Source organism: Amblyraja radiata, unplaced genomic scaffold (genome assembly GCF_010909765.2).
Source record: "Amblyraja radiata isolate CabotCenter1 unplaced genomic scaffold, sAmbRad1.1.pri scaffold_531_ctg1, whole genome shotgun sequence".
NCBI lineage: Eukaryota > Metazoa > Chordata > Chondrichthyes > Rajiformes > Rajidae > Amblyraja > Amblyraja radiata.
In genome coordinates, this window is record NW_022630595.1 from 1 (window position 1) to 27,386 (window position 27,386).

The 27,386-nt window shown below is 47.4% G+C and overlaps 1 protein-coding gene and 1 non-coding gene across 4 annotated transcripts; both read left to right on the forward strand.

Moving 5' to 3' along the window:
* Positions 1-520: 520 nt before the first annotated feature.
* gpr84 (G protein-coupled receptor 84) lies at positions 521-4,337 on the forward strand. Of its 3 annotated transcripts, none has more exons than XR_004411010.1 (3): positions 521-1,709; positions 2,847-3,380; positions 4,297-4,337. XR_004411010.1 is itself a non-coding variant. In XM_033016836.1 (2 exons), the coding sequence occupies exons 1-2, from the start codon at positions 639-641 to the stop codon at positions 3,186-3,188; spliced, it is 1,413 nt and encodes a 470-aa protein (XP_032872727.1). In that variant the 5' UTR covers positions 521-638; the 3' UTR covers positions 3,189-4,036. The 3 variants fall into 3 exon arrangements, 1 of the variants encoding a protein (XP_032872727.1); XR_004411009.1 differs by lacking the exon at positions 4,297-4,337 and adding an exon at positions 3,476-4,036; XM_033016836.1 differs by lacking the exon at positions 4,297-4,337 and having other exon boundaries at positions 2,847-4,036.
* Positions 4,338-19,667: 15,330 nt separating this feature from the next.
* LOC116970108 lies at positions 19,668-19,860 on the forward strand. Its single transcript, XR_004411011.1, has one exon. It is a non-coding gene; the product is annotated as a U2 spliceosomal RNA (small nuclear RNA).
* The last annotated feature ends 7,526 nt before the right edge of the window (positions 19,861-27,386 follow it).

The window sequence follows — 27,386 nt, forward strand, 5'->3', positions numbered from 1 at the left end:
CTCCCTGTCTTGCCCCCTCTACTGCGCTTGTACACTCTGGAGTTTAAAGGCTGAGAGGGGATCTTGTTGAAACATATAAGATTGTTAAGGGTTTGGACACGCTAGAGGCAGGGACACATGTTACCGATGTTGAGGGTGTCCAGAACAGGGGCCACATTTTATGAATAAGGGGTCGGTCATTTAGAACGGAGATGAGGAAAACTTTTCCACCCAGAGAGTGGTGAATCTGTGGAATTCTCTACCACAGAAGGCAGTGGAGGCAGGTTCTCTGGATACTTCCAAGAGAGAGTTAGACAGAGCTGTTAAAGATAGCGGAGTCAGGGGATATGGGGAGAAGGCAGGAACGGGGTATTGATTGGGGATGATCAGCCATGATCACATTGAATGGCGGTGTTGGCACGAAGGGCCGAATGGCCTACTCCTGCACCTATTGTCTATTATTGTCTATTTATTTCTCCTTTTCTGTCTAAAACGTTCTCCTTCATCGCTCGCCCCTCCCCCCTCTCCCCAGAGCAGAGGAAGTCCCTACTTCCCCTTCCCCTCCCACTTCTCTATAAAACCCCGCAGTTGTAGAGCCAGTCGAGACAAAGTTCCCTCTCTCTCTCTCTCTGCGTTCTCTAACTTTAACCTCTGAGCAAATGGAGGTGAATTTTACACTTTCTAACACCTCCTGTGATCCCGCATTGCGGAGCTATCGCTTTGTGGGGGCCACGTTGGGAATTTTTGTTTCTGTTTTGGGAACTTTTGGAAATTTCATGACCATTTTGGCCTTTTTTTCTGAACCTCGTCTCCGCTCACGTTTCAATTACTTGGTGCTCAACCTGGCCGTTTCTGACCTACTCTACTGTGGAGGCCTGCAGCCAATCACTTCGGCAACCTACCTGCGCTTCTCCTGGCCGCTAGGCCCAACATCCTGCCAAATTTTCGGCCTACTAATCTTTGTGGCAAATGCGACCTCCATTTTCAACCTGGCCATCCTTGCAGCGAGCCGCTACCTCATCATCTCGCGGCCCAGGCTTTTCCAACGTCTCTCTTCGCGCAGAGGCCTCCCCTGTCTTCTGGCCCTGCCCTGGATTGGAGGTCTGGCCCTCTTTGGCCCTCTGTGGGACTATTTTGTGTTCGTACCGCCCGTGTGTACGTGTAGCCTGGACAGAAGACGAGGTCGACGCCTAACAACGGGTATAACCTCCACCATCTTCGTGGTGGGCCTCGGATCCATCGGCCTGTTCTACTACCTCATCCACCGGCGGCTCCAGGCCGTATCCAAGGCCTTGCAGGCCCACCGAGGCCCTGAGGGAGCGGGGAAGAAAGTCCACGCTGGTCTCCACCGCGCTCCGGCCTCTGACAGTGGCCTAGCTTCCTCTCAGGCCACCGAGGAGGTGAGTCTGGGCCCGGCGGAAGACCACGCCTTGGGGGAGCGCGAGAAGCAGGTCTCGGCCCAGCAGAAACAGGCCTCAGTACGCTGGCAGAAGGCCCAGATGCATAGGAAGGAGGATACGGGCCCAGCGCAGCGGGATCGTGGGGAAACAGAGGCAGGCCAGGCCCACATCCAGTGGGAAGAGGCTTCGAATGGTGCAGGAGGGGAACATGCCCAACCTGACCAGACACACGGCCCAACGGAACAAATCCTTCCCCAGAAACAACGGGAAAAGGCCTTGGGCCTGTCCGCAGAGGCTTCAAACGCCAGAGACAAGAAAACGGCAGAAAAGGTACATCATTCCCTAAAAATGGCGTCACGTGTAGACAGGGAGTGTTGTAGAGCAGAGGGATCTAGGAGTGCAGGTACACAGTTCCCTGAAAGTGGTGTCACAGGAAAACAGGGTGGTCAAGAAGGCTTTTGGCACATTGGCCTTCATGAGTCCGGAGTATTCAGTGTAGAAGTTGAGAGGTCACGTTGCAGTTGTACAAGATGTTGGTGAGGCCACGTTTTGAGTATTGTGTTCAGTTCTGGGCACCGTGTTATAGGAGAGATGTCGTCAAGCTGGAAACGGCATGGAGAAGATTTACGAGGATGTTGCCGGGACTTGAGCTACAGGGAGAGGTTGAGCAGGCTGGGTCTCTATACCTTGGAGCGCAGGAGGATGAGGGGTGATCTTATAGAGGTGGGCAAAATCATGAGATGAATAGATTGGGTAGATGCACAGAGTCTCTTGCCCAGAGTAGGGGAATCGAGGATCAGAGGACATGAGTTTAAGGTGAGGGAGGAAAGATTTAATACGAATCTGAGACACAACTTTTCCATACAAGGGGCTGGGTGTCTGGAACGAGCTGCCGGAGGAGGTAGTTGATGCTGGGACTATCACAATGGTTAAGAAACACTAGGACAGGTACATGGATAGGACGGGTTTAGAGGGATATGGGCCAAACGCAGGCAGGTGGGATTAGTGTAGATGGGACATGTTGGCCGGTATGAGGAAGTTGGGCCGAAGGGCCTGTTTCCACACTGTATCACTAACTATGTCTCTCTCTCTCTCCCCTCTATTCACCGGTCTAGACACGCGCGTGTCAACGTCGAGCGCGAGGGCAAGCACGGCCAGACGAGAGCGCAACAAGGACCGCGGGACGGAAGGACGAGGGGCGGAAAGAGCGGGGAAGGCCAGAGGGGACCCACAGAGATACAAACAAAGATATCAATAAGAGCGGAAATACCTGGGCTAGGCCCTTACATGATCGAGTCGCCTTCTCTCCCCCACGCTCGGTATCTCCTCCAAATTTCTTCACTCTCTCTTCCATCCACCCTTTCTCCAGCTTTTATTCCCCTTATCCATCTTCGGTCACTCTCCCTCCTCCCATTCTCCTCCTCTCTCCTCTCCCTCCCCCCATTCTCTCTCCCCCTCATGTTCCAGTACGGGGTAGTAGTGGCTTCGGCCTCCCCGCAGGCCCGGCGTGTTGCCACAGGTGACGGGCAGTGTTCTGGAGGTGACGCGGAGTTCCGTCGTGTTACATGGATGTGTTTCTCCATGTTTCTGGTCTACATCTTGTGCTACCTCCCCTTCTGCCTCCTCCACGCGGCCGACAAGAAGAAACAGGCTCCGGCCTTACTGCACATGGTGGTCGCGAACCTGACCTGGTTCAATAGTTGCATCAACCCTGTCCTCTACGTCTCTCTGCACCGACAGTTCAGGGCCACCTACATCCGCCTCCTCACCTCCGCATTCTCCCCCCTCCTTCCCACACGCAAGGCCTGAAGCCTGAGGCCTAGTACCAAGTCGCCTCTCTCTGCCACACACGCAAGGCCTGAAGCCAGAGGCCTGTCGCCCCTCTCCTCTCCAAATGCAAGGCCTGAAGCCTGAGCCCTAGTTGCCCCTCTCCTCCCTACACGCAAGGCCTGAAGCCTGAGGCCTAGGACCAAGTCGCACTCTCTCCGCCACACATGCAAGGTTTGAAGCCTGGAGCCTAGGGCCAAGTCGCTCCTCTCCTCCCCACACCCAAGGCCTAAAGCCCAGGGCCTAGTTCCCCTCTCCCCACACGCAAGGCCTGAAGCCTGGGGCCTAGTCGCCCCTCTCCTCCCAACACGCCCCTCTCCTCCCTCATCGCTCCTTTCCTCCCCACAAGCATGGCCTGAGGCCTAGGCCTAGTGAGCAGAAAGACTGTCCATGATTACAATCGAGCCGTCCACAGTGGACAGACACAGGATAAAGGGAATAATGTTTAGTGCAAGATAAAGTCCGCTTAAAGAAATTCCGAGGGTTTCCAATGAGGTAGATGGGAGGTCATGACTGCTCTCTAGTTGGTGAGAGGACGGTTCAGTTGCCGGATAGCAGCCGGGAAGAAACTGTCCCTGAATCTGGAGGTGTGTGTTTTCATTTCCACATTTCTGTACCTCTTGCCCGATGGGGGAGGGGAGAAGAGGGAGTGACCGGGGTGAGACTGGTCCGCGATTATGCTGCTGGCCTTGCCGAGGCAGCGTGAGGTGTAGATGAAGGCGATGGAAGGGAGGTTGGTTTGTGTACGTGATGGTCTGGGCTGCCTCCACAACTCTCTGTGATTTCTTGTTTAGTTATATTTGATTAAAGATCTGCACAAATTCACCACAGATCCAAGTGTCTGTTTTGAAATACAGCACGGAAACAGGCCCTTCGGCCCACCGAGACTACGCCAACCAGCGATCGCCCGTTCACACACTAGTTTAGTTTGGAGATAGAGTGTGGAAACAGGCCCTTCGGCCCACCGGGTCCGTGCCGACCAGCGATCGCCCGTTCCCACACTAGTTAATTCAGAGATACAGCACAGAAACAGGCCCTTCGACCCTCCGAGTCCGTGCCAACCAATGATCCTCTCCCCCCCACATGCAAGGCTTGAAGTCTGGGGCCTAGTCGCCCTTCTCCTCTGCCCCCCCCCCCCCCCCCCCCCCCCAAGGCCTAGTTGCCCCTCTCGTCCCCACACACCCCTCTCCTCCCCACAAGCAAGGTCTGTCCTAGGGCCTAGTTGCCCCTCTCCTCCCCCACGCAAGGCCTGAAGCCCAAGGCCTATGGGCCTAGAGGAGAGGTGAGAGGGGAGAGAGGGAAGAGAAGGAGGTAAGATGTGGAAGTGACGGAAAGGTAGAGGATGAGGAGAGGGAGTGGAGAGATGGAAGGGGGAGAGAGGGAGAGGGCGGAGGGGAGAGGGAAGAGGAGATGAAAGTATTGAAGTGAGAGAAAGAGGGGAGAGAAGGAGAGAGGGGGTGTGGAAGTGAGAGAAAGATGGAGGGATGAGAAGAGGGAGGGGGAGTTGAGAGAGGGAATTAAGAAAGGGAGGGGAGAAGAGAGGGGAAGAGAGGGGGTTAAAGAGGAGGGGAGAGAGGGGAAGAGAGGGGGGAGAGGCGGAGAGAGGGGGGGGGGGGAGAGAGGGGAGAGGGGGAGAGAGGGGGGAGGAGAACCTGACAGCTGCCCCAACGAATCACCTCCCCTCTCACTCTCTCCATCACCCTCTCTCCATCACCCTCTCTCCTCTCTCCTCTCTCCTCTCTCCCCTATCAATTACATAAAGAGATACAATGCGGAAAGAGGCCCTTCGGCCCACCGAGTCCGTGCCGACCAGCGATCGCACGCACACTAACACTATCCTACACCAACTAGGGACATTTTACACTTATATCAAGCCAATTAACCTGCAAACCTGTACATCTTTGGAGTGTGGGAGAAAACCGAAGATCTCTGGGAAAACCCGCGCAGTCACGGGGAGCACGTGCAAACTCCGTACAGACAGCACCCGTAGTCGGGATCGAACCCAGGTCTCTGGCGCCGCTAGCGCTGTAAGGCAGCAACTCTACCGCTGCGCCACCGTGTGTGTGGGAGAGAGGGGGAGAGGAGGAGAGAGGGGGAGAGGGTGAGAGTGAGGGAGGGGGAGAGGGGGAGAAGGAGCGGGAGGGGGGGAGGGGGAGAAGGAGAAGGTGAGAGGGGGAGAGGGGGGAGGGAGGGGGAGAGGGGGAAGAGGGGGTGAGAGAGGGGGGAGAGGGAGAGAGGGAGTGAGAGGGGGAGAGGGGGGAGAGGAGGGAGAGGAGGCAGGTGAGAGGGGGAGAGGGGAGAGGGGGAGAGGGGGAGAGGGGGGAGAGGGGGAGAGGGGGAGAGGGGGAGAGGGGGGAGAGGGAGAGGGGGAGGAGAGGGAGAGAGAGGAGGGGAGAGGGGGAGAGGAGGGGGAAAGGGAGAGGGGAGAGGGGGAGGGGGGAGGGAGAGGGAGAGAGGGGGAGAGGGGGAGAGGGGAAGTGTGTCGACTGGGCTTGTATTCTCTAGAATTTAGGATGAGAGGGCATCTTATAGAAACATATCAAATTCTCAAGCGATCGGACAATTTAGATGCAGCAACATAGATCCTGATGTTGGGGGAGTCCAGACCAGGGGTCACACAGTTTAAGAATAAGGGGTCGGCCATTTAGGACTGAGATGGGGAAAAACTTTTCACCCAGACAGTTGTGAATCTGTGGAATTCTCTGCCTCAGAGGCTGGATCTCTCGATGTTTTCAAGAGAGAGTTAGATTTAGCTCTTAGGGCTAACGGAATCAAGGGGTATTGGGGACAAAGATCCCCATGTAACATCAATCAATCAGTGCCAAAAGGTCTGTCACTAACAGAAGAAGAACAACTTTTGGAACTTCTTAAAAAACAAGTATATAGAGAATAGTTTCATAACTATTCTCATTTCATAACTAGAAAAACGTAGCCGGAAGCCAGAGGATTGGGAAACTTTCATAGGACAATAGAAGGAGACAATGCAGACAATACGGGCAGAAAAGATGAAGTATGAAGGGAAGCTGGCCAGGAATATAAAGAAGGACAGTAAAAGCTTCTTTAGATATGTTAAGGGAAAAAGAGTTGCAAAGTCAAATGTGGGTCCCTTGAAGGCAGACACGGGTGAAATTATTATGGGTAACAAGGAAATGGCAGAAGAGTTGAATGGGTACTTCAGATCTGTCTTCACTAAGGAAGACACAAACAATCTCCCAGATGTACTGGAGGACAGATGATCTAAGCGGGTAGAGGAACTGAAATAAATTTTCATTAGGCGAGAAATAATATTGGATAGGCTAATGGGATTGAAGGATGATAAATCCCCTGGGCCCGATGGTCTGCATCCCAGGGTCCTCAGGGAGGTGGCTCTAGAAATAGTGGACGCATTGGTGATCATTTTCCAATGTCCAAAGATTCAGGATCAGTTCCTGTGGATTGCTAATGTTATCCCACTTTTCAAGAAAGGAGCGATAGAGAAAACGGGGAATTACAGACCAGTTAGCCTGACTGGTGATGGGAACGATGCTGGAGTCAATTATTAAAGAGGTAACAATGGGCATTTGGATAGCAGTAAAAGGATTAGTCCAAGTCAACATGGATTTATGAAAGGGAAATCATGCTTGACTAATCTTCTGGAATTGTTTGAGGATGTGACAAGTAAAATGGATGAAGGGGAGCCAGTGGATGTAGTGCATCTAGACTTTCAGAAAGCCTTTGATAAGGTCCTGCACGGGAGACTGGTGACTAAAATTAGAGCACATGGTATTGGGAGTAGGGTGTTGACATGGATAGAACATTGGTTGGCAGACCGGAAGCAAAGAGTAGGAGTGAACGGGTCCTTTTCAAAATGGCAGGCAGTGGCGAGTGGAGTGCCGCAAGGCTCGGTATTGGGGCCGCAACTGTTTACCATATATATTAATGATTTGGAAGAGGGAATTAGGAGCAACACTAGAAAGTTTGCGGATGGCAGTGTGAGCTGTGAAGAGGATGTTAGGAGGTTGCAGGGTGACCTGGACAGGTTGAGTGAGTGGGCAGATGTGTGGCAGATGCATTATAATATAGATAAATGTGAGGTTATCCACTTTGGCAGCAAAAACAAGGGGGCAGATTATTATCTCAATGGGGTTAGGTTAGGTAAGGGGGAGGTGCAGCGAGACCTGGACGTCCTTGTACACTGAAAGCTGGCTTACATGTACAGCAGGCAGTGAAGAAAGCTAATGGAATGTTGGCCTTCATAACAAGAGGATTTCAGTATAGGAGTAGAGAGGTTCTTCTGCAGTTGTATAGGGCTCTGGTGAGTCCACATCTGGAGTATTGTGTACAGTTTTGGTCTCCTAATTTGAGGAAGGACATCTTTGTGATTGAGACAGTGCAGCGTAGGTTCACGAGATTGATACCTGGCATGGCGGGACTGTCATATGAGGAAAGATTGAAAAGACTAGGCTTGTATTCACTGGAGTTTAGAAGGATGAGGGGGCATCTTATAGAAACATATAAAATTATAAAAAGACTGGCTAAGCTAGATGCAGGAAAAATGTTCCCAATGTTCGGCGAGTCCAGAACCAGGGCCACAGTCTTAGAATAAAGGGGAGGTCATTTAAGACTGAGGTGAGAAAACACTTTTTGATTGGGGATGATCAGCCATGATCACACTGAATGGCGGTGCTGGCTCGAAGGGCCGAATGGCCTCCTCCTGCACTTGGTTTCTATCAAAGAGTATAGAGGAGCTCCTCTATAATCTTTGGTTTCTATGTTTCTATTTGCTTGTGTGCATGTATAGAATCTGTATCTTTGCACTATTTCTGTTGGTTTTGGTGAGAAATGAACAATTAACACCTCCTTACATTCCTCGTACATTTTACTAGCGGGCTTTGCTGGCTGCAGCAACGCACGTAGGGTGTGATAACCCTTGCTTCCTAAACCCGTAAGGAACAATACTCTTTTCTTCTCTTCTGAAGTGAACCAAGCCCTTGGTCCATTCCTCAAAAGTAACTGGGGAATTTCTTTACTCAGAGAGTGGTAGCGGTGTGGAATGAGCTTCCAGTGGAAGTGGTGGAGGCAGGTTCGTTGGTATCATTTAAAAATAAATTGGATAGGCATATGGATGAGAAGGGAATGGAGGGTTATGGTATGAGTGCAGGCAGGTGGGACTAAGGGAAAATAATTGTTCGGCACGGACTTCTAGGGCCGAGATGGCCTGTTTCCGTGCTGTAATTGTTATATGGTTATATGGTTAAAAGTATAACCAGATTCTAGCTGAGGCACATTCCCAACTATTGTATTAGACATGGTTACACTGTTGCTACTCAAGTACACAATGTGCCATCATCTTTTAATTCCTTTACAATATCACTGTTATCGCAGTTATCCAGTAAATTCACTACCAATAATTCTCTTATACTAATCGATTTATACTAATATACCAATATAATAATATACTTATATAATAATTGGGAGGAGAGAGGACATACTAATAATAATATACTAATATACTAATATACTTCCAGCCACATACATGCAATGCACGCATATGTCCTCTAAATTATAGTTATCAATAAACAATACAGTAAATTCATAAAATCCAGCTTTTGCTGCGATGAATTCACCGTTCTGACTTGACTGTCTCTGGACTCCGCTTCTAGCTTCTAGCTGTGCTGTCCCGCTACAGCACAGCCTGTTGCAGGGCGATCGTGTGTTCCCGTTCCAACTTTTTGCGAGCCAAATACATATCTTGTCTTTAACTTTATGTTCGATCTTGAGAATACCTCAAATCGAACGCAATTCTGTTCCTGCTAACGGAATCGACATCCTCGTCGCCAAATTGTTATGTATTTGTGCTGGAAACTGACTTAAATAAGACTCAGAACACACAGGTACTTAACATTCTTCTTGTATTGAAATCACCATCTTGAGTCTCTCTGCGCATGTGTACCATAGGGAGAGGAGCGGAGAGGAGAGGAGAGGAGAGGAGAGGAGAGGAGAGGAGAGGAGAGGAGAGGAGAGGAGAGGAGAGGAGAGGAGAGGAGAGGAGAGGAGAGGAGAGGAGAGGAGAGGAGACAATTTCTTACCTACACAATATTTCAGTTATCTTTGCTGCTGGATTTGAGGGGTGGGGTGAGAGAGGGTGTGGGAGGGGGAGAGAGGAGGGGATTAGAGAGGAGAGGAGAGCAGTGTAGAGGGGAAGAGAGCAGAGGAGATGAGAGGGGGGGGAGAAGAGAGAGCAGTGAGAGGAGAGGAGAGTGGAGGATGATGAGTAGTAACTCAATTCAGATTCATGTTGTCCCATGACAGTAAAGGGGCTGTCCCACTGCGGTGACCTAATTGGCGAGTTTAGAAGAGTTTAGGAGAGTTTGAAAAAGTGTCATGTTGAAGACCTCCTTCAACTATGTAGAAGACCTCCTTCGACCTCTTTGACTATGTTGAAGACCAGCTTCGATTAGCTCCGGGAAAATTGGACACCGAATGGTGGAGAATGAAGAGGACCTCCTTCGACTATGTTGAAGACTATCTACGACTACCTTCGACTACCATCAATTACCTTCGTCTACCCTCGATTACCTACGAATAACATGCCGACCTACTACGACCTACTTCGACTAAAGCTACGAGTAAAAAAAATGTTGATTTTTTTCCATGGCGACCTTTTTTTACTCGCGGGCATTTTTCAGCATGTTGAGAAATACACCGTGACCTAGCTGAGGCCTCAAGTATGCGGGGACTACTCGCAAGCATGAAGGAGAGGTACAAAGACCTCCTAGGACCTTGTGTCGACCATGCTGCGAGTATGAGTTGAGGGCAAACTCTACGAAACTCGCCAATTAGGTCACCGTAGTGGGACAGCCCCTTAAGTTGTATTTTATTCCAGCCAACATTCCACCGGGCTGATTCCCAGAAAATATACAAATAGGGGCAGAGCCCTCTTGTGATGACTGTAAGGACAGTCTTACTCAGACACAACAGGTTGGAGGGAGTGGAGTGGAGAGGAGAGAAGAAGGGGAGAGAAGATGGGAGGGAGGAGGGGAGGGGGAGGAGAGGAGAGGGGGGGAAGCAGAGGAGGGGAGAGGAGAGGACAGGTGAGGGGAGGAGGAGAGGGGAGAGGAGAGCGGAGGTGCGGAGGGAAGGAGAGGAAAGTAAAGGAGAGGAGCGAGAAAAGCAGAGGAGACTTGTGGGGGGAAAGAGTAGGGAGGGGAGGGGAGGAGAGGAGAGGCAGGGAGAGGAGATTGGAGATGGGTGGAGAGGAGAGGAGGGGAGAGGACCGAAGGAGAGAGGGGAGAAGAGAAGAGGGGAGGGGAGAGAAGAGCGGGAGGGGAAGAGAGTGGAACTGATGAGGTATAGAACATAGAACAGTACAACACAGGAACATGCCCTTCGGCCCACAATGCCTGTGCTAAACGTGACACCACTGCCAACTCTTATCTGTCTGCACATTATCATTATCCCTCCATTCCCTGCCTATCAAAAAACCTGTTAAATGCCATTGTTGTATCTGCCTCCACCACCCCTGGCAATACACTCAAGGTGCACTCTACCTCTTATAACTTGCTCCAAACATCTTTAAACTTTTCCCCACTCTCGTTAAAGCTATCCCCTCTAGTATTCCATCTCTGCTCTGGGGAAAAGGGGCAGGCATGGTGGCACTGCAGTAGAGTTCCTGGCTTACACTGCTTGCAGTGCCAGAGACCCGGGTTCGATCCTGACTACAGGTGCTGTCAGTGCAGATTTGTATATTTTCCCCTTGACGCTTCAGGTTTTTTTCCGAGATCTTCAGTTTCCTCCCACAATCCAAACACATGCAGGTTTGTAGGTTAATTTGGTATAAATGTAAATTGTCCCTAGTGTGTGGGGGGTAGTTTAATGCACGGGTATCGCTGGTTGACGTGGACTTGGTGGGCTGAAGGGCCTGATTCTGTGCTGTATCTCTAAACTAAACTAAAAAAGGTTCTGACTGACTGGTTAAAGATATGAACACATGGGCTCACTGGTCTGAGGGCTATAGAAAGAATCTTGTACTTTGCTGACTTTCACAAGCAATGTTAAACTGAGACCAACGAGGTAACGGCAAGTTTGTTTTAGAGGGATGCCGTGAAAACAGGCCCTTCTGCCCACCAAGTCCACGCCAACCTGTACACTAGTCCTATATCCTTCACACTAGGGGCAATTTACAGACGTCAATTAAACTACAAACCGGCACATCTCTAGAATGTGGGAGGAAACCAGAGCACCCGAAGGAAACCAGAGCACGCGGGTCACAGGGAGAAGGTACAAACTACAAGCACGCGTAGTCAGGATGGAACCCGTGTCTCTGGCACTGTAAGGCAGCAACTCTTAGTCTATCGCTGCGCCACCATGCTGATCAATTCACTTGATGCTAAGGAAGTTGTATGTTAGCTTCTGCAAACTTTAAAACCCAATGAGATGTTCCTTCTCCATTTGGCACATCAAGTCCTCTCCGTCATTCAATCATATCTGGATTGGCATGGCTTAGAACATCAGAACAACCCTCTGCCACTGATCTCTCAGGGACTACAAAGGGAAAATGTACTCCAGTAATCCCTCTGTGTGCTTTATATCTCTCTGTGAAGGTGTTCAGATTTGTCAAATATTGAATTGCATTCCAACAATGGAGTCTTTAGGTTTATAGAGTTAAGAGTGAAACTGATAAAGCAGAAGTATTTTCGTGCCAGGAACAAACTACACACACTTTGACTATAGACAACTGTCATTTGGTAAATGTCACAAATATTCTGCTGCTTTTTAAGTATTTTTCCCCAACAAGGTAGGGTGGTGCAGCGGTAGAGTTGCTGCCTCACAGCGCCGGAGACCCAGGTGCTGTCTGTGCAGAGTTTGTACATTCTCCCCGTGACCCACGTGGGTTTTCTACGGGTGCTCCGGTTTCCTCCCACACTCCAAAGACGTGCAGGTTTGTAGGTTAATTGGCTTCGGTAAAAAGTCCCCAGTGTGTAGGATAGTGCGGGTGTACAGGTGAATGCTGGTCGGCGTGGACTCGGTGGGCCAAAGGGCCCGTTGCCACACTGTATCTCGAAACGAAAACACTTGAGATTTAATATTGTTTGCCTTTGATTTCTTGACAGATCTAAGTAGATTAAGACAACCCCTTATCCCCTGTATTGATCAAATGAAGGGGTGTAATTGCCTTAGACTCTATCCCACCTGCCCTTCACTTCTAGAGTAATAGAATCAAACTCATAACTTTTGGAAACATCGTCCTTTAGTTTAGTTTCTACAAGTGGGGTTTATTTCAATGCAGATTTAACTTTCTCCTGTGAAGCATTATCTTGTCCATCACTCGGGTTTCATCAACGTATTTCATTTCTAGAACTGTCAACAGTTTCATGTTGTCAGCAAAGTTGGAGCTTGTGTACATTGGTAATGTGGCTCTTTCATATAAGCAAGACACCAGCCAGACCATGAAGGAACAGAGTGCTGGAGTAACTCAGCAGGTCAGGCAGCATCTCTGGAGAACATGGATGGGTGACGTTTTGGTACAAGACCCTTCTTCAGGACCAGACGTCAATGAGTGCTGGACTCACCATGATGTAGAAACATAGAAAATAAGTGCAGGAGTAGGCCATTCGGCCCTTCGAACCTTTCAATATGATTTTGGCTCATCATCCAAAATCAATACCCCATTCCTGCTATCTCCCCATATCCCTTGATTCTGTTAGCCCTAAGAGCCACATCTAACACTCTCTTGAAAACATCCAGTCATTTGCCCGCCACTGCCTTCTATGGCAGAGAATTCTACAGATTTTCTGCGTGAAAAAGTTTTCCCTCTTCTGAGTCCTAATTGGCCTAACCCGTTATTCTTAAACTGTGACCCCTGGTTCTGGACTCCCCCAACATCGGGAACATTGTTCCTGCATCTAGCCTTAACTCCTTTAAGAATTTTATATGTTTCTATAAGATCCCCTCTAATCCTTCTCATTTCTAGCGAATTCCATCCCGGTCGACCCATTCTTTCATCATACGTAAGTCCCGTCACCCCGGATATTGACCTGGTGAACTTATGCTGCACTCCCTCAATAGTAAGAATGTCCTTCCTCAAATTAGGAAAGGAACAGAAGTGTGAAAACGTACACCTCCAGATTCAGGGACAGTTTTTTCCCAGCTGTTATCAGGCAACTGAATCATCCTACCACAACCAGAGAGCAGTTCTGAACTACTATCTACCTCATTGGTGACCCTCGGACTATCCTTGCTGGCTTTACCTTGCACTAAACGTTATTCCCTTACCATGTATCTATACATTGTAAATAGCTCAATTGTAATCATGCATTGTCTTTCTGCTGACTGTTTTTAACACACGACAAAAAGCATTTCTCTGTACACGTGACAATAAACTCAATTGAACTGAGTTCCTTGTATCTAACACTTGAGATCAGTTGGTTATAACCACTGTGACCAGTGGTCATATGGTGAAGTGGTTTATTTCCTTCTGGGCCTGGTTTCCATTCGTAAGATCGCAAGTTTGTAAACCATCATAATCAGAGGTGACCTCATAATGTGCCTGGCTGGCGACCTCACAGTGAACTACATCCGTAACCATGAGAGACGGACGGGCTCCATTCCATCCGTCAACTTGAAGTGGGTTCACCAAACCCATTCTGCCAGACATTGAAACAACTAGTAGCCACTAGAGATCAAAACTCTAACCTTCACTGTGCGGATTAATAAACCAAGAAAGGAGTATCGAGAATGCCGGTGAAAAAGGAGAGCGCCAAGCCGGCTTACAAAAGGAGATCTAAGGTAGATCTGAATCTGTTAATAGACCAAGATAAAAGGTGGAGTGACTCAGCGGGTCTTCTTCTTAGACTGTGACCCTTTGGTTCTGGACTCCCCCTACATTGGGAACATAGGAACGTAGGGCTCTACTGCCACCTCTGAGCTTTTCTTTATGGGAGAGAATACTATCCATCCAGTGACAATCCTGTCTCCAGTCTCCAACATTCCCCCCCCCCGCCCCCGTGTCTTGGCCCCTCTGCTCCACTGGCCCACTCAAACCGGAAGGGTCCTGACCTGACCTGACCTGAAATGACAAATGTTAGGGAGCATCTCTGGAGATCATCTCTGGAGAAGGATATTGAAATATGGAAACTATGAGATTCAAAGAAGAGGAAGTACTGACACTTTTGAAAAATATAAAAGTGGATAAGTCTTCAGGTCCTGACAAGATATTCCCTAGGACATTGAGGGAAGTGGAAGTGATGGAGTCAGGTTCGTTGGTATCATTTAAAAATAAATTGGATAGGCATATGGATGAGTAGGGAATGGAGGGTTATGGTATGTGTGCAGGCAGGTGGGACTAAGGGAAAATAATTGTTCGGCACGGACTTGTAGGGCCGAGATGGCCTGTTTCCGTGCTGTAATTGTTATATGGTTATATGGTTATAAGTTAGTGTAGAAATAGCAGGGGCTATGACAGAAATATTTCAAATGTCATTACAAGCGTGAATGGTGCTGGAGGATTGGCGTACTGCGCATGTTGTTCCATTGTTTAAAAAGGGTTCAAAGAGTAAACCTAGCAATTATAGACCTGTTAGTTTGACGTTAGTGGTGGGCAAATTAATGGAAAGGATACTTAGAGATAATATATATAAGCATCTGGATAAACAGGGTCTGATTAGGAACAGTCAACATGGATTTGTGCCTGGAAGGTCATGTTTGACTAAGCTTCTTGAATTTTTTGAAAAGGTTACTCGGGAAATTGATGAGGGTAAAGCATTGGATGTTGTCTATATGGACTTCAGTAAGGCCTTTGACAAGGTTCCTCATGGAAGGTTGAATTGTTGGGTATTAATGGTGGAGTAGCAAGATGGATTCAACAGTGGCTGAATGGGAGATGCCAGAGAGTAATAGTGGGTGGCTGTTTGTCAGGTTGGAGGCCGGTGACTAGTGGGGTGCCACAGGGATCTGTGTTGGGTCCACTGTTGTTTGTCATGTACATCAATGATCTGGATGATGGTGTGGTAAATTGGATTAGTAAGTATGCAGATGATACTAAGATAGGTGGTTTTGTGGATAATGAAGTAGATTTTCAAAATCTAGAGAGATTTAGGCCATTTGGAAGAGTGGGCTGAAAGATGGCAGATGGAGTTTAATGCTGATAAGTGTGAGGTGCTATATCTTGGCAGGACAAATCAAAATAGGACGTAAATGGTAGCGAATTGAGGAATGCAGTTGAACAGAGGGATCTAGGAATAACTGTGCATAGTTCCCTGAAGGTGGAATCTCATGTGGATATGGTGGTATAGAAAGCTTTTGGTATGCTGGCCTTTATAAATCAGAGCATTGAGTATAGAAGTTGGGATGTAATGTTAAAATTGTACAAGGCATTGGTGAGGCCAATTCTGGAGTATGGTGTACAATTTTGGTCGCCTAATTATAGGGAGGATGTTAACAAAATAGAGAGAGTACAGAGGAGATTTACTAGAATGTTGCCTGGGTTTCAGTAACTAAATTACAGAGAAAGGTTGAACAAGTTAGGTCTTTATTATTTGGAGTGCAGAAGGCTAAGGGGGGACTTGATAGAGGTCTTTAAAATAATGAGAGGGATAGACGGATTTGACGTGGATAAGCTTTTTCCATTGAGAATAGGGAAGATTCAAAGAGGACATGATTTGAGAATGAAGGGACAGAAGTTTAGGGGTAACATGAGGGGGAACATATTTACTCAGAGAGTGGTAGCTGTGTGGAATGAGCACCCAGTGGAAGTGGTGGCGGCAGGTTCGATTTTATAATTTAAAAATAAATTGGATAGGTATATGGACGGGAAAGGAATGGAGTGTTATGGTCTGAGTGCAGGTAGATGGGTCTAGGGGATAATAAGTGTTCGGCATGGACTTGCAGGGCCGAGATGGCCTGTTTTCCGTGCTGTAATTGTTATATGGTTATATGGTTATAACATGGATAGAAGACATTTCACGGAGTGCTGGAGTAACTCAACGGGTCAGGCAGCATCTGTGGAAAACACGGATAGGTGACGTTTCACAGAGGACTTGGAGTAACGCAATGGGTCAGGCCACATTTCTGGAGAACATGGATAGGTGACGTTTCACAGAGTGCTGGAGTAACTCAGCGGGTCAGGCAGCATCTGTGGAGAACATGGATAAGTGACATTTCACAGAGTGCTGGAGTAACTCAGCGGGTCAGGCAGCATCAGTGGAGAACATGGATAGGTGACGTTTCACAGAGTTCTGGAGTAACTCAGCGGGTCAGGCAGCATCTGTGGAGAACATGGATAGGTGACGTTTCACAGGACAATGAAGCTAGTGGGAGAACTAGGGTGGGGGAGGAATGGAGAGAGAGGGAAGGCAAGGGTTACTTGAAGTTGGAGAAATCAATATTCATATCGCTGAGTTGTAATCTGCCTGTCCCGCTGAGTTTCTCCAGCATTTTGTGTATGTCTTCAGTGTAAACCTGCATCTGCTGTTCCTGCACATTTTGTCTTGCCCACATTGACCAAGATGCTCCATCTACACTAGTTCCTCCTGCTTGCATTTGCTCCATACCTCTCCATACCTATCCTATCCATTTACCTGTCAAGAGTCAAGAGTGTTTTATTGTCATATGTCACAAAATGAACAATTAAATACTGAATTACGATACGATAGAACTTTATCTATCCAAGGAGGGAAATTGATCTGCCAACAGTCATAACACACATGATAAAGACAGTCATGGTGGTGCAGCGGTAGTGTTGCTGCCTTACAGCAAATGCACGCCGGAGACCCAGGTTCCATCCCGTTTACGGGTGCTGTCTATACGGAGTTTGTACGTTCTCCCCGTGACCTGCGTGGGTTTTCTCTGAGATCTTCGGTTTTCTCCCACACTCCAATGACGTACAGGTTTGTAGGTTAATTGGCTTTGGTAACATTGTAAGTGTCCCTAGTGTGTGGAGTAGTGCTAGTGTACGGGATGATCGCTGGTTAGTGTTAATGTGCGGGGATCGCTGGTTGCCGCGGACCCGGTGGGCCGATGGGCCTGTTTCTGCGCTGTATCTCTAAACTAAACTAAACTAAACATGAAACATGAAACATGAAATTAAAGTGATGAGTGGAAAGGATTGGGGATGTGCAAATAATGGGGAGGAGAGAGGGGTAGTCAGTCTACCCCACGACAGAAGGGGGTGGAGTTGTACAGTTTTATAGCCACAGGGAAGCAGGATCTCCTGTGGCGTTCTGTGCTGCATCTTGGTGGAACCAGTCTGTTGCTGAAGGTGCTCCTCAGTGTGTCATGGAGTGGGTTATGTAGCAGCACAACAGTAGTGTAAACATATTGCACTGTAAAACCCTTACTAAACAGCAAAACAAGTTCAGTGTGTATTAGAGAAACAGACAATTTTACTTCGGAGTCACGTGAGTGACTACGTGAAGAACCCGCTCAGTGCGCAGGCGCGGCATTACGCCAGCAGTGCAACAGCGGCAGCGGGAGCTAGGCACTCCCGCAACAGAGAAACGGACCGTCAGGTGAGTATCCTGAGGTCGGGTTTCTTTTACAGGGGAGCCCCTTTTTCTGCTTGTGTTTTACAGGCAGAGAAAAAGGCTCTGGAACAAAACTGTCCCCCGTTCGAGGAGGAACGTTTCCCGTCGGGGGGGAGGGGGGCAGCAACAGGCGGTAGGAACGTTTACCCGGTGTTCCTCTATTCCCCGACACCGTGCCGAGCCCAGCCCGATAGCGGGCTGGATGTATAGCCACCCGAAGAGGCATCCGGCAGGTGTTCCCGATTTGGGACGGGACGTCTCTCCACCCGCACGGGGGGAGAGAGAGCCGCCTGAGCCGCTGGAGCGGTTCACGGGGCAGGTGCCTGCGAGACGCGCTGCTTGAGGGGCGCTCTCGCTACAACAAGGCACAAAAGCTCCAGAAGAAGGCGGTAGGAACATTTACCGGGCGCACCGCTATCCCCGCACCGCGCCGAAGCCAGTCCCGCTAGTGCCTGAGCTGCGGGCTGGATGTTCAGCCATCCGAAGAGGCATCCGGCCGGTGGCTTCCGACTTGTCGGAGGGGACGTCTCTCCACCCGCATGGGAGAGAGACAGCCGCCTGAGCCGCTGGAGCGGCTCCTGGAGCAGGAGCTCCTGCGAGACACGCTACGTGAGGGGCAGTCTCGCTGGAGGGTTCAGGCATACCCTCCACAGTGCCTAGGCACTGCCCATCGCTTCCTCCTTAGTGTGGTTAGCTTTGGGGTGACCAGTGGCTGGGCTGGTCATGAAGAGGGGTCACTGGCTGAACAATATCGGGAGTATGCTTGAGGTACAGGATCAGGAAGAGCTGCTGGGTGTGGCCGCTATGTGGCTCCACCACTAGCGAGATGGCTTTTCAGTCTCAACTGATGGCCAGCTTACTACCTGTCTTTTCCAAAAAACCTCTCCAAGACAGGTAGCCTTGAGGCGTTGGTTTTATCACGCCTCCCCTAAATTGCATTTACTCAAAGTGCCCGCCATTATTGGGGGATACATTGAGCAGCGCATTTAACCTAAATATTTTAAAAATGCATTTGGTACCCTGACGTCGGCTATCATGTTCACCTGCTCATTCCAGAACGGCAGGGTAGTATGGCAAAACACCTGACCCTACTGTTCAACGGTATACCTCATAACTTCTGAAATGAACTCACAAACCTGCCCTCAATCTATGAAATTAACAGGACTATGAGAACGCCGACCTCACAAGCACAGATCCTGCTACCTGGCACTTACCAAACCAGTCCTAAAAAACTGGACGAAGTGTTCAAACTATTCGGCACAAGAGGGCAGAGTCTGGAATGAGCACCACACTAAACCAGACAGCAGTACCTCTACGTGTCCACCAGGGGCGTCTACCTCATGGTACTGGTGAAAGCTCGGGGCCCAGAGCAGGCCCCAGGGGAAAATGCGCCACCCCCCAACAAACATCGTCCCTACAAGAACAAGGAACCAGAAACCGAAGAAAACAACAATGAAGACAGATAAGTATGGTTCCTACCATCACATAAAGGTTAAGGGTTGTACTAACAAGGGGTGGATGAATCACACCTGGTTAGGAAGCTATCACTCTTGGTAGTTATATACCAAAAAATAAATACAAGGGGAATAGAATTAATATCTTGCCACCAATTCAGCAAGCACCCCAAGTGGTCTACCCTCCCACGATGGTGAATGTCGCACCATCGTTGATAAACCACTTGAGTATTTCACCAGGTATACCCATTCATGGGATTTGTAACTACTACCATGATCCAAGGATACTTTATGGTAGACATCGACCTTGAAGATGCACACTATTCAGTACCTTCTCATATAAGTTTCGGATATACCGCAATTACTTGGATGGAGTAACCATGATGAGCGTTGCGGCATTTAAGTCAAAGTTATCCAGAATCAACTAGCCCTGACACTTAGAAACATTCCGTCATGGCATGTCTATATATTAACGACAAACTATCCTTGGATACAGCTTTAGCTGCATCGCTTCTCGGCCTTTTGGCTAAGATCAAGTGTAGTATCTGTTCTTATCAGTTTAATAATCTGATACGGCCCTTATCTAGGGACCATATATTAAATTGAATTTTTGGAACAGGGAGATGGAATAGGGGCTTGCTCCGTCCACTCCACGCATCGACCCAGTATTGCAGTGCCTCTGGGAACGGTGCACAAAATATATATCCAGATATTTACGTTGACCATCCACAACGTTGTTATCTGGTATTCATTAAGACTATCAGTCATGGTGCATTAACCACCAATCAGCTACGTGGCAAAGTAATTGGGATATAGCAGCATTACCAGCTACTAAACTTTGTACCTTTCCTATGAGCTGAGATACTAGTGTTCAAAACTATCTCCATACCTGTAATATGGGGGCAAATGGATTAATCTGTAGTGTTATCATGGAATTTATCGGCAGGAAGGATTATGGTTGTACACTTCCACCTGTTTTGAGTAACATCTTATGTGTCCTGATGTGTTACTGAGCTTGTAATACTTAATGCCAATATGAATTGACTTAAACATGTTATATATTAACTTACTTAATTCTAGTGAAGCATTTGCTCAGTAATCCACCAAATTTGCATGTTCGTTTATAAGATAACAACATCAGTGGTGGCATATACCAAACCACTTGGGCGGAGAACATCGATATTAGGTGACAATTTATTAACAATTGGAAACCGTATGTCGTCAAACATGTTTGACCATCAGTAACTCACCTATCAGGTGAGCTAAATACTGTAAACATACATTTAAACCAAAAATATTTGCTGAAATCACTAAGCAATATGGACACCAGATATCGATTCCTTATATCCAATTAAATCACCACGTACTAACTTACGTCACATGAAACCAATCTCAAGGCAGCGGCAATGGAGACATTCCCGCGTATTGAGGGGTGGGGGGAACCTAATCTCTATGTTTTCCTTTCCTTCTACCTCTTCAATAGGTACTACGGCTTCATCAGTCGGGTACTACGCAAATTACAGTGGACCAAGTCCACAAGCATGGTTCCCAGTGATCCTCGACATGGTCATTAAAAGAATTGCAGAATTGGGAAGACCATTGCTGTGCTTGGATCAGCAGCACTATCAACCTGATGACAGCATTCCGTCGCATATCCTAGGGAACATACCTGAAGAGCATCAAGAAATGGTACACTGTTTTCCAAAACAGGAATTACACATTCAACTATAACAAAAAATAAATAAATAAATAAATAAATAAATAAAATGGAGCTCCTGGCAGGTCTTCACCACAATGAAGGACATGTTCTGTTAGCCTACTCAACTTGGGTACCGCTCACTGGTGATCAGATACAGGAGAGGTATATCAATCCATTCCCCAGAAATAGGTACACCCAAATGGGGATGTCAGTGAAATCCTGACATACCTTAGGGGATGATCACCAGCCAGGTCACTCACCCTGGAACAGCCTACCCTGAAGATGGACATGCTGGTGGCCTTACATCAACACAAAGAGCCAGCTCTCCCATCTACTGCGATGGGACAACATGGTTATAACACCAGACAGTGTCACATGCCCATTCAAGGGTTGGCCAAACAGAACAGACCAGGAACATCAGGTCCAGTCATGAAATTCCGGGCATACCCACCTGAACCACGTTTTATGTGTCATGACCCACTTAGAGATCGACACAATAAGGAATGCCGAGGGAGAGGAAAAAGCCTTATGGGTCAGCCACAGGAAACCTCATGGTCGGGTGACGAGCTAAACTATCTCTAGTGGCTCAAGCAGGTACTGGGAGTTGCTGGAGTAAATACTAACGTGTATAAAATCTTATTCCACCAGGACAGCTTCCACGTCAGTAACTAAGAGGATGGACGAACCTATGGACCACATCCTGGCTACTGCAGGGTGGTCTAGGGAGTATACGTTCCAAACTTTTATAACAAACCACTGACAGAACCTGTATCGTTTGCAGAAAAAGAATCTGCAAAAAATATATAATTTAAGCCCGGGGGAGCAATTGGTCTTGTTGTTGTTAATAACACCATTATTGTTTTTACAAACAGATTCATGGTTGATTACGATAACATACTTCCTCCCTCGAATGACTTCGGCAGCGAGTGAAGTATGAACTGTTACACGGTTTGAAATCACAGAGCTTTGAAGTCTTCACGTAGTCACTCACGTGACTCCGAAGTAAAATAGTAAGATTAAACGAGAACTTACCAGTTTGAAGTTTGATCTGTATTTTATGAGGAGTTACGATGAGGGATTACGTGCCCTCCGCTCCCACCCTCATTATATGGATCAAACTAATAAATTGATGTCTCCTTATCTTTACTATGTTTACTTCAAATAACTGTGTCTATCTGTGATTCCACACCGCTGCTTGGAAGTATGCCGCGCCTGCGCACTGAGCGGGTTCTTCACGTAATCCCTCATCGTAACTCCTCATAAAATACAGATCAAACTTCAAACTGGTAAGTTCTCGTTTAATCTTACTATTAATCCAAATAATCCTGTCCAAATATCTTCTAAATGCCATTTTACCAGCCTCCACTACCTCCTCTGGCAGCTTGTTCCATATACCCACCTCCTGGGTGAAGGGAGTGAATTAATTGTGGTAGACAAAAATGCTGGAGAAACTCAGCAGGTGGGAGCATGCTGCCTCATCCGCTGAGTTTCTCCAGCATTTTTGTCAACCTTCGATTTTTCCAGCATCTGCAGTTCTTTCTTAAACAAGTTAATTATGGTAGTGCTTTAGGAATGTTGGATTCAGCCGAGTCTTAAATGATGCCTCTGTAGAATTATCTATTCAGTTTTGGACTAATCATGTTTTTTTGTTGATGGGGTGAGTAAACGTGAATCTTTGAGGCTGGGCAATTATCCATGGGTCAGGCAAACTAGTTTAAATTGGACAAATTGCATTTTCACTTCAAATGAAATAAATTGGCTTGTTTAACCGTTGCTTATTCTTCCACATGAACTTGTTTACAGCATCTGCAGACTCCTTTTAATTTAAAATTCTTTTAAAATAGGGTTTCACAGTCAAAGCTTCACTTGAAGACCCAAATTTTGCATCTTTGAACCATGAATTGGAGACCCAAAAATCTCTGTCGAATTGGTTATCAAAATTACCATGTGCTCCCCGGAATGATGCCAGCTCTTGGGAACATTTTCATTATAATTCTTCACTTGTCCTTCAAATTCGATTTTTTAAAAAAGTTTCAGCTTGAGAACTTTAAACAGCCCTTTTATTTTAAATATCCTTCGCAGACTTGGTGCGCTGAAGAGCCCGTTTCCACTCTGCATCCATTTCAAATAATGGTGCAAGGCCACCAAATTCAAATCCATGGTCCTACCATTTCAAGCAGGGTGCAAGGCCACCAAATTCAAGTGCAGTTTCTTACCACTATGAGCAGGGTGCAAGGCCACCAAATTCAGGTGCAGTTTCCTACCACTTCAAGCAGGTTGCAAGGCCACCAAATCCAAGTGCAGTTTCCAAACACTTCAAGCAGGGTGCAAGCCCACCGAATTCAAATGCAGTTTCATACCACTTCAAACTGGTTCCAAGGCCACCAAATTCAAATGCAGCTTCATATCATTTCATGCAGGGTGAAACCACCATAAAACTACACAAAACACCAAACTCACAGTTCAGTAGATATTCAGTGAGTTTAGTTAATTCACAGCTCAGACAGAGTCGTGACCTCTCCCACCCCCATCATGCAGAGACTGAGCCACACCCACACATCTGGGTTTTATAACCCCTCCTCCTCCCACCGGAAAAGGTTTGGCTTTCATGGCGTGATTGACAGGAGAGAGATTCTCAACATTTTTTAAACACTAATAACACTTTTATTTTTCATTGATGGGAAGAATTCTCTGCACCTGCTCAGGGGGACTGTGTAAGATGGCCAAAAATCACAGCCGTAAGTGGTAGCGTTTTATCTAAAATCAATATACAGTGCAAACAGGAAGTAAGTGCATTTGCAGTAATGCCTTTTAACTTCAAGCCAAATGAATGAATGAATGAATGAATGAATGAATGAATGAATGAAAACTTTATTGTCATTCAAATACACCTAGACACAGTGCACATTGAACGAAATTTCGTTGCATTTGACTCTCCAAATCAGGTAAATAGTAAAAGTAAAAGTGCTAGGTGCGTCCATAAAAATGCCTCATGTGCATGGTTCTTTCAACTCATGCCACCATTTGCAGTAAGTTGTGCCTTTCAACTTCAAGCCAATGCACCCACGTCACTATTTGCAGTAAGTAGTGCCTTTCAACTTCAAGCCAAAGCAACCAAGCCACCATTTGCAGTAAGTCGTGCCTTTCAACTTCAAACCAAAGCACCCAAGCCACCATTTGCCATATGTAGCGCCTATCAACCTCAAGCGAAAGCACCCAAGCCACCATTTGCAGTAAGTAGTTCCTTACAACTCATGCCACCGTTTGCAGTAAGTAGTGCCTTTCAACTTCAAGCCAATGCAACCACGCCACCATTTGCAGTAAGTAGTGCCTTTCAACTTCAAGCCAAATCACCCAAGCCACCATTTGCTGTAAGTAGTGCCTTTCAACTTCAAGCCAAAGCATGCAAGCCACCATTTGCAGTAAGTAGTGCCTTTCAACTTCAAACCAAAGCTCCCGCCACCATTTGCGGTAAGTAGTGCCTTTCAACTTCAAGCCAAATCACCCAAGCCACCATTTGCAGTATGTAGTGCCTTTCAACTTCAAGCCAAAGCACCCAAATAACCATTTTCAGCCAGTGCCTTTTTACTTCAAACAAACCATATTTTCATTTTCAAACCACATTAAGGGGACTCACAGTTGTGTAGACATTTGTTCAGTGTTATTCAGAGCTCAGAGAGACATGACCCTTGGCTTCATCCAGCTTGCAGAGACTGAGTGAGGCACACAATTCCTGGTTTTATAGTCCCTCCCCCTCCCTCCAGCAGGGGCAGCAGAGAGAATGGTGATTTAAAAAAAAACATTAATATCTCTCTGATTTTCATCGATGGGAAAAAAATCCTCCGCACCCGTAGGCCGGAAGTGGCAAAAAATGACGCTGTAGGTTGCGGCATTCTGTCGGAAATCGCAGCACAGTGGGCCAAAAGCGGCCAAGATCAGAGTTTTAGTAATATAGATTGGTGAGACCGTATTTAGAGTATTGTGTTCAGGAAAGATGTTGTCAAGCTGGAAGGGTTCAGAGAAGATTTCCGAGGATGTTGCCAGGACTAGTGGGTGTGAGCTATTGGGAGAGGTTGAGTAGGCTGGGTCTCTATTCCATGGAGTGCAGAAGGATGAGATGGGATCTTATAGAGGTGTACAAAATCATGAGAGGAATAGATCGGGTAAATGCACAGAGTCTCTTGCCCAAAGTAGGGCAATCGAGGACCAGAGGACATAGCTTCAAGGTGAAGGGGAAAAGATTGAATAGGAATCTGAGGGGTAACTTTTTCTCACAAAGGGTGGTGGGTGTATGGAACAAGCTGCCAGAGGAGGTAGTTGAGGTTGGGACTATCCCATCGTTTGAGAGACAGTTGGACAGGTACATGGATAGGATGGGAATAGGAGTAGAATTAGGCCATTCGGTCCATCAAGTCTACTCCGCCATTCAATGCCTGATCTATCTCTCCTTCCTCACCCCATTCTCCGGCATTCTCCCTATAATCTCAGACACCCGGGTGTACTAAGCGAGATGTGGCTCTTAAAGTTTGCGGAGACAGGGTATATGGAGAGAAGGCAGGAACGGGGTACTGATTGTGGATGATCAGCCATGATCACATTGAATAGCGGTGCTGGCTCAAAGGGCCGAATGGCCTACTGCTGCACCTATTGTCTACTGTCTAATCAAGAATCTAGATAAAATAGACTGAGAGGCCACACGCGGTTGGGCGGCACAGTGGCGCTGCAGTAGAGTTGCTGCCTCCCAGTGCCAGAGACCCAGGTTCGATCCTGACGATGGGTTCAGTTCAGTTCAGTTTAGTTTATTGTCACGTGTATCAAGGTACAGTGAAAAGCTTTTGTTACGTGCTAACCAGTCAGCAGAAAGACAACACATGATTACAATCGAGACATTTACAGTGTGCAGATACATGATTAGGGAATAACGTTTAGTGCAAGGTAAAGCCAGCAAAGTCCGATCAAGGATAGTCCGAGGGTCACCATTGAGGTAGATAATAAGTCAGAACTGACCTCCAATTGTGGTAGGATGGTTCAGTTGCCTGATAACATCTGGGAAGAAGCTGGTACATGTATATATAACACATAAAGTACCATACAGCGCGTCGTCCACAGAGCGCAGTAGATAATTGGGACACCGCTACCAGCCTTGGAGGGCATCTACTATACACGGTGCCTCAGGAAGGCCGTCAGCATTCACAAAGACTACTCACACCCTTGCAATGGAATTTTGGAACTTCTACCTTCCGGCAGACATTACAAGGCCTTCTACGCCCGCACCTCCAGACTTAGGAACAGCTTCATCCCCAAAGCTATAGCTGCTCTGAACTGGCCCTGCTGAGTGCCTCTCCCCACCCCCATGAACTGTCTCCCTCGGATGGTCACAGCAGGCATTCCATCAAACGTTACTGCCAGAGCACCGTGAGCAGTTTTGAGCCCCACATCTGAGGAAGGATGTGCTGGCTCTGGGGAAGGTCCAGAGGAGGTTTACAAGTATGATCCCAGGAATGAGTGGGTTAACCTATGACGAGCGTTTGACGGCACTGGGCCTTTACTCGCTGGAGTTTGGAAAAATGAGGAGGGGGGGGAGACCTCATTGAAACTTACTGAATAGTGAAAGACCTAGATAGAATGGATGTGGAGAGGATGTTTCCACTAGAGGCGTACTGCGCATGTTGTTCCATTGTTTAAAAAGGGGTCTAAGAGTAAACCTAGCAATTATAGACCTGTTAGTTTGACGTCAGTGGTGGGCAAATTAATGGAAAGAATACTTAGAGATAATATATATAAGCATCTGGATAAACAGGGTCTGATTAGGAATAGTCAACATGGATTTGTGCCTGGAAGGTCATGTTTAACTAATCTTCTTGAATTTTTTGAAGATGTTACTCGGGAAATTGATGAGGGTAAAGCAGTGGATGTTGTATATATGGACTTCAGTAAGGCCTTTGACAAGGTTCCTCATGGAAGGTTGGTTAAGAAGGTTCAATGGTTGGGTATTAATGGTGGAGTAGCAAGATGGATTCAACAGTGGCTGAATGGGAGATGCCAGAGAGTAATGGTGGATGGTTGTTTGTCAGGTTGGAGGCCAGTGACGAGTGGGGTGCCACAGGGATCTGTGTTAGGTCCACTGTTGTTTGTCATGTACATCAATGATCTGGACGATGGTGTGGTAAATTGGATTAGTAAGTATGCAGATGATACTAAGATAGGTGGGGTTGCGGGTAATGAAGTAGAGTTTCAAAGTCTACAGAGAGATTTATGCCAGTTGGAAGAGTGGGCTGAAAGATGGCAGATGGAATTTAATGCTGATAAGTGTGAGGTGCTACATCTTGGCAGGACAAATCAAAATAGGACGTACATGGTAAATGGTAGGGAATTGAAGAATGTAGGAGAACAGAGGGATCTGGGAATAACTGTGCACAGTTCCATGAAAGTGGAATCTCATGTAGATAGGGTGGTAAAGAAAGCTTTTGGTGTGCTGGCCTTTATAAATCAGAGCATTGAGTATAGAAGTTGGGATGTAATGTTA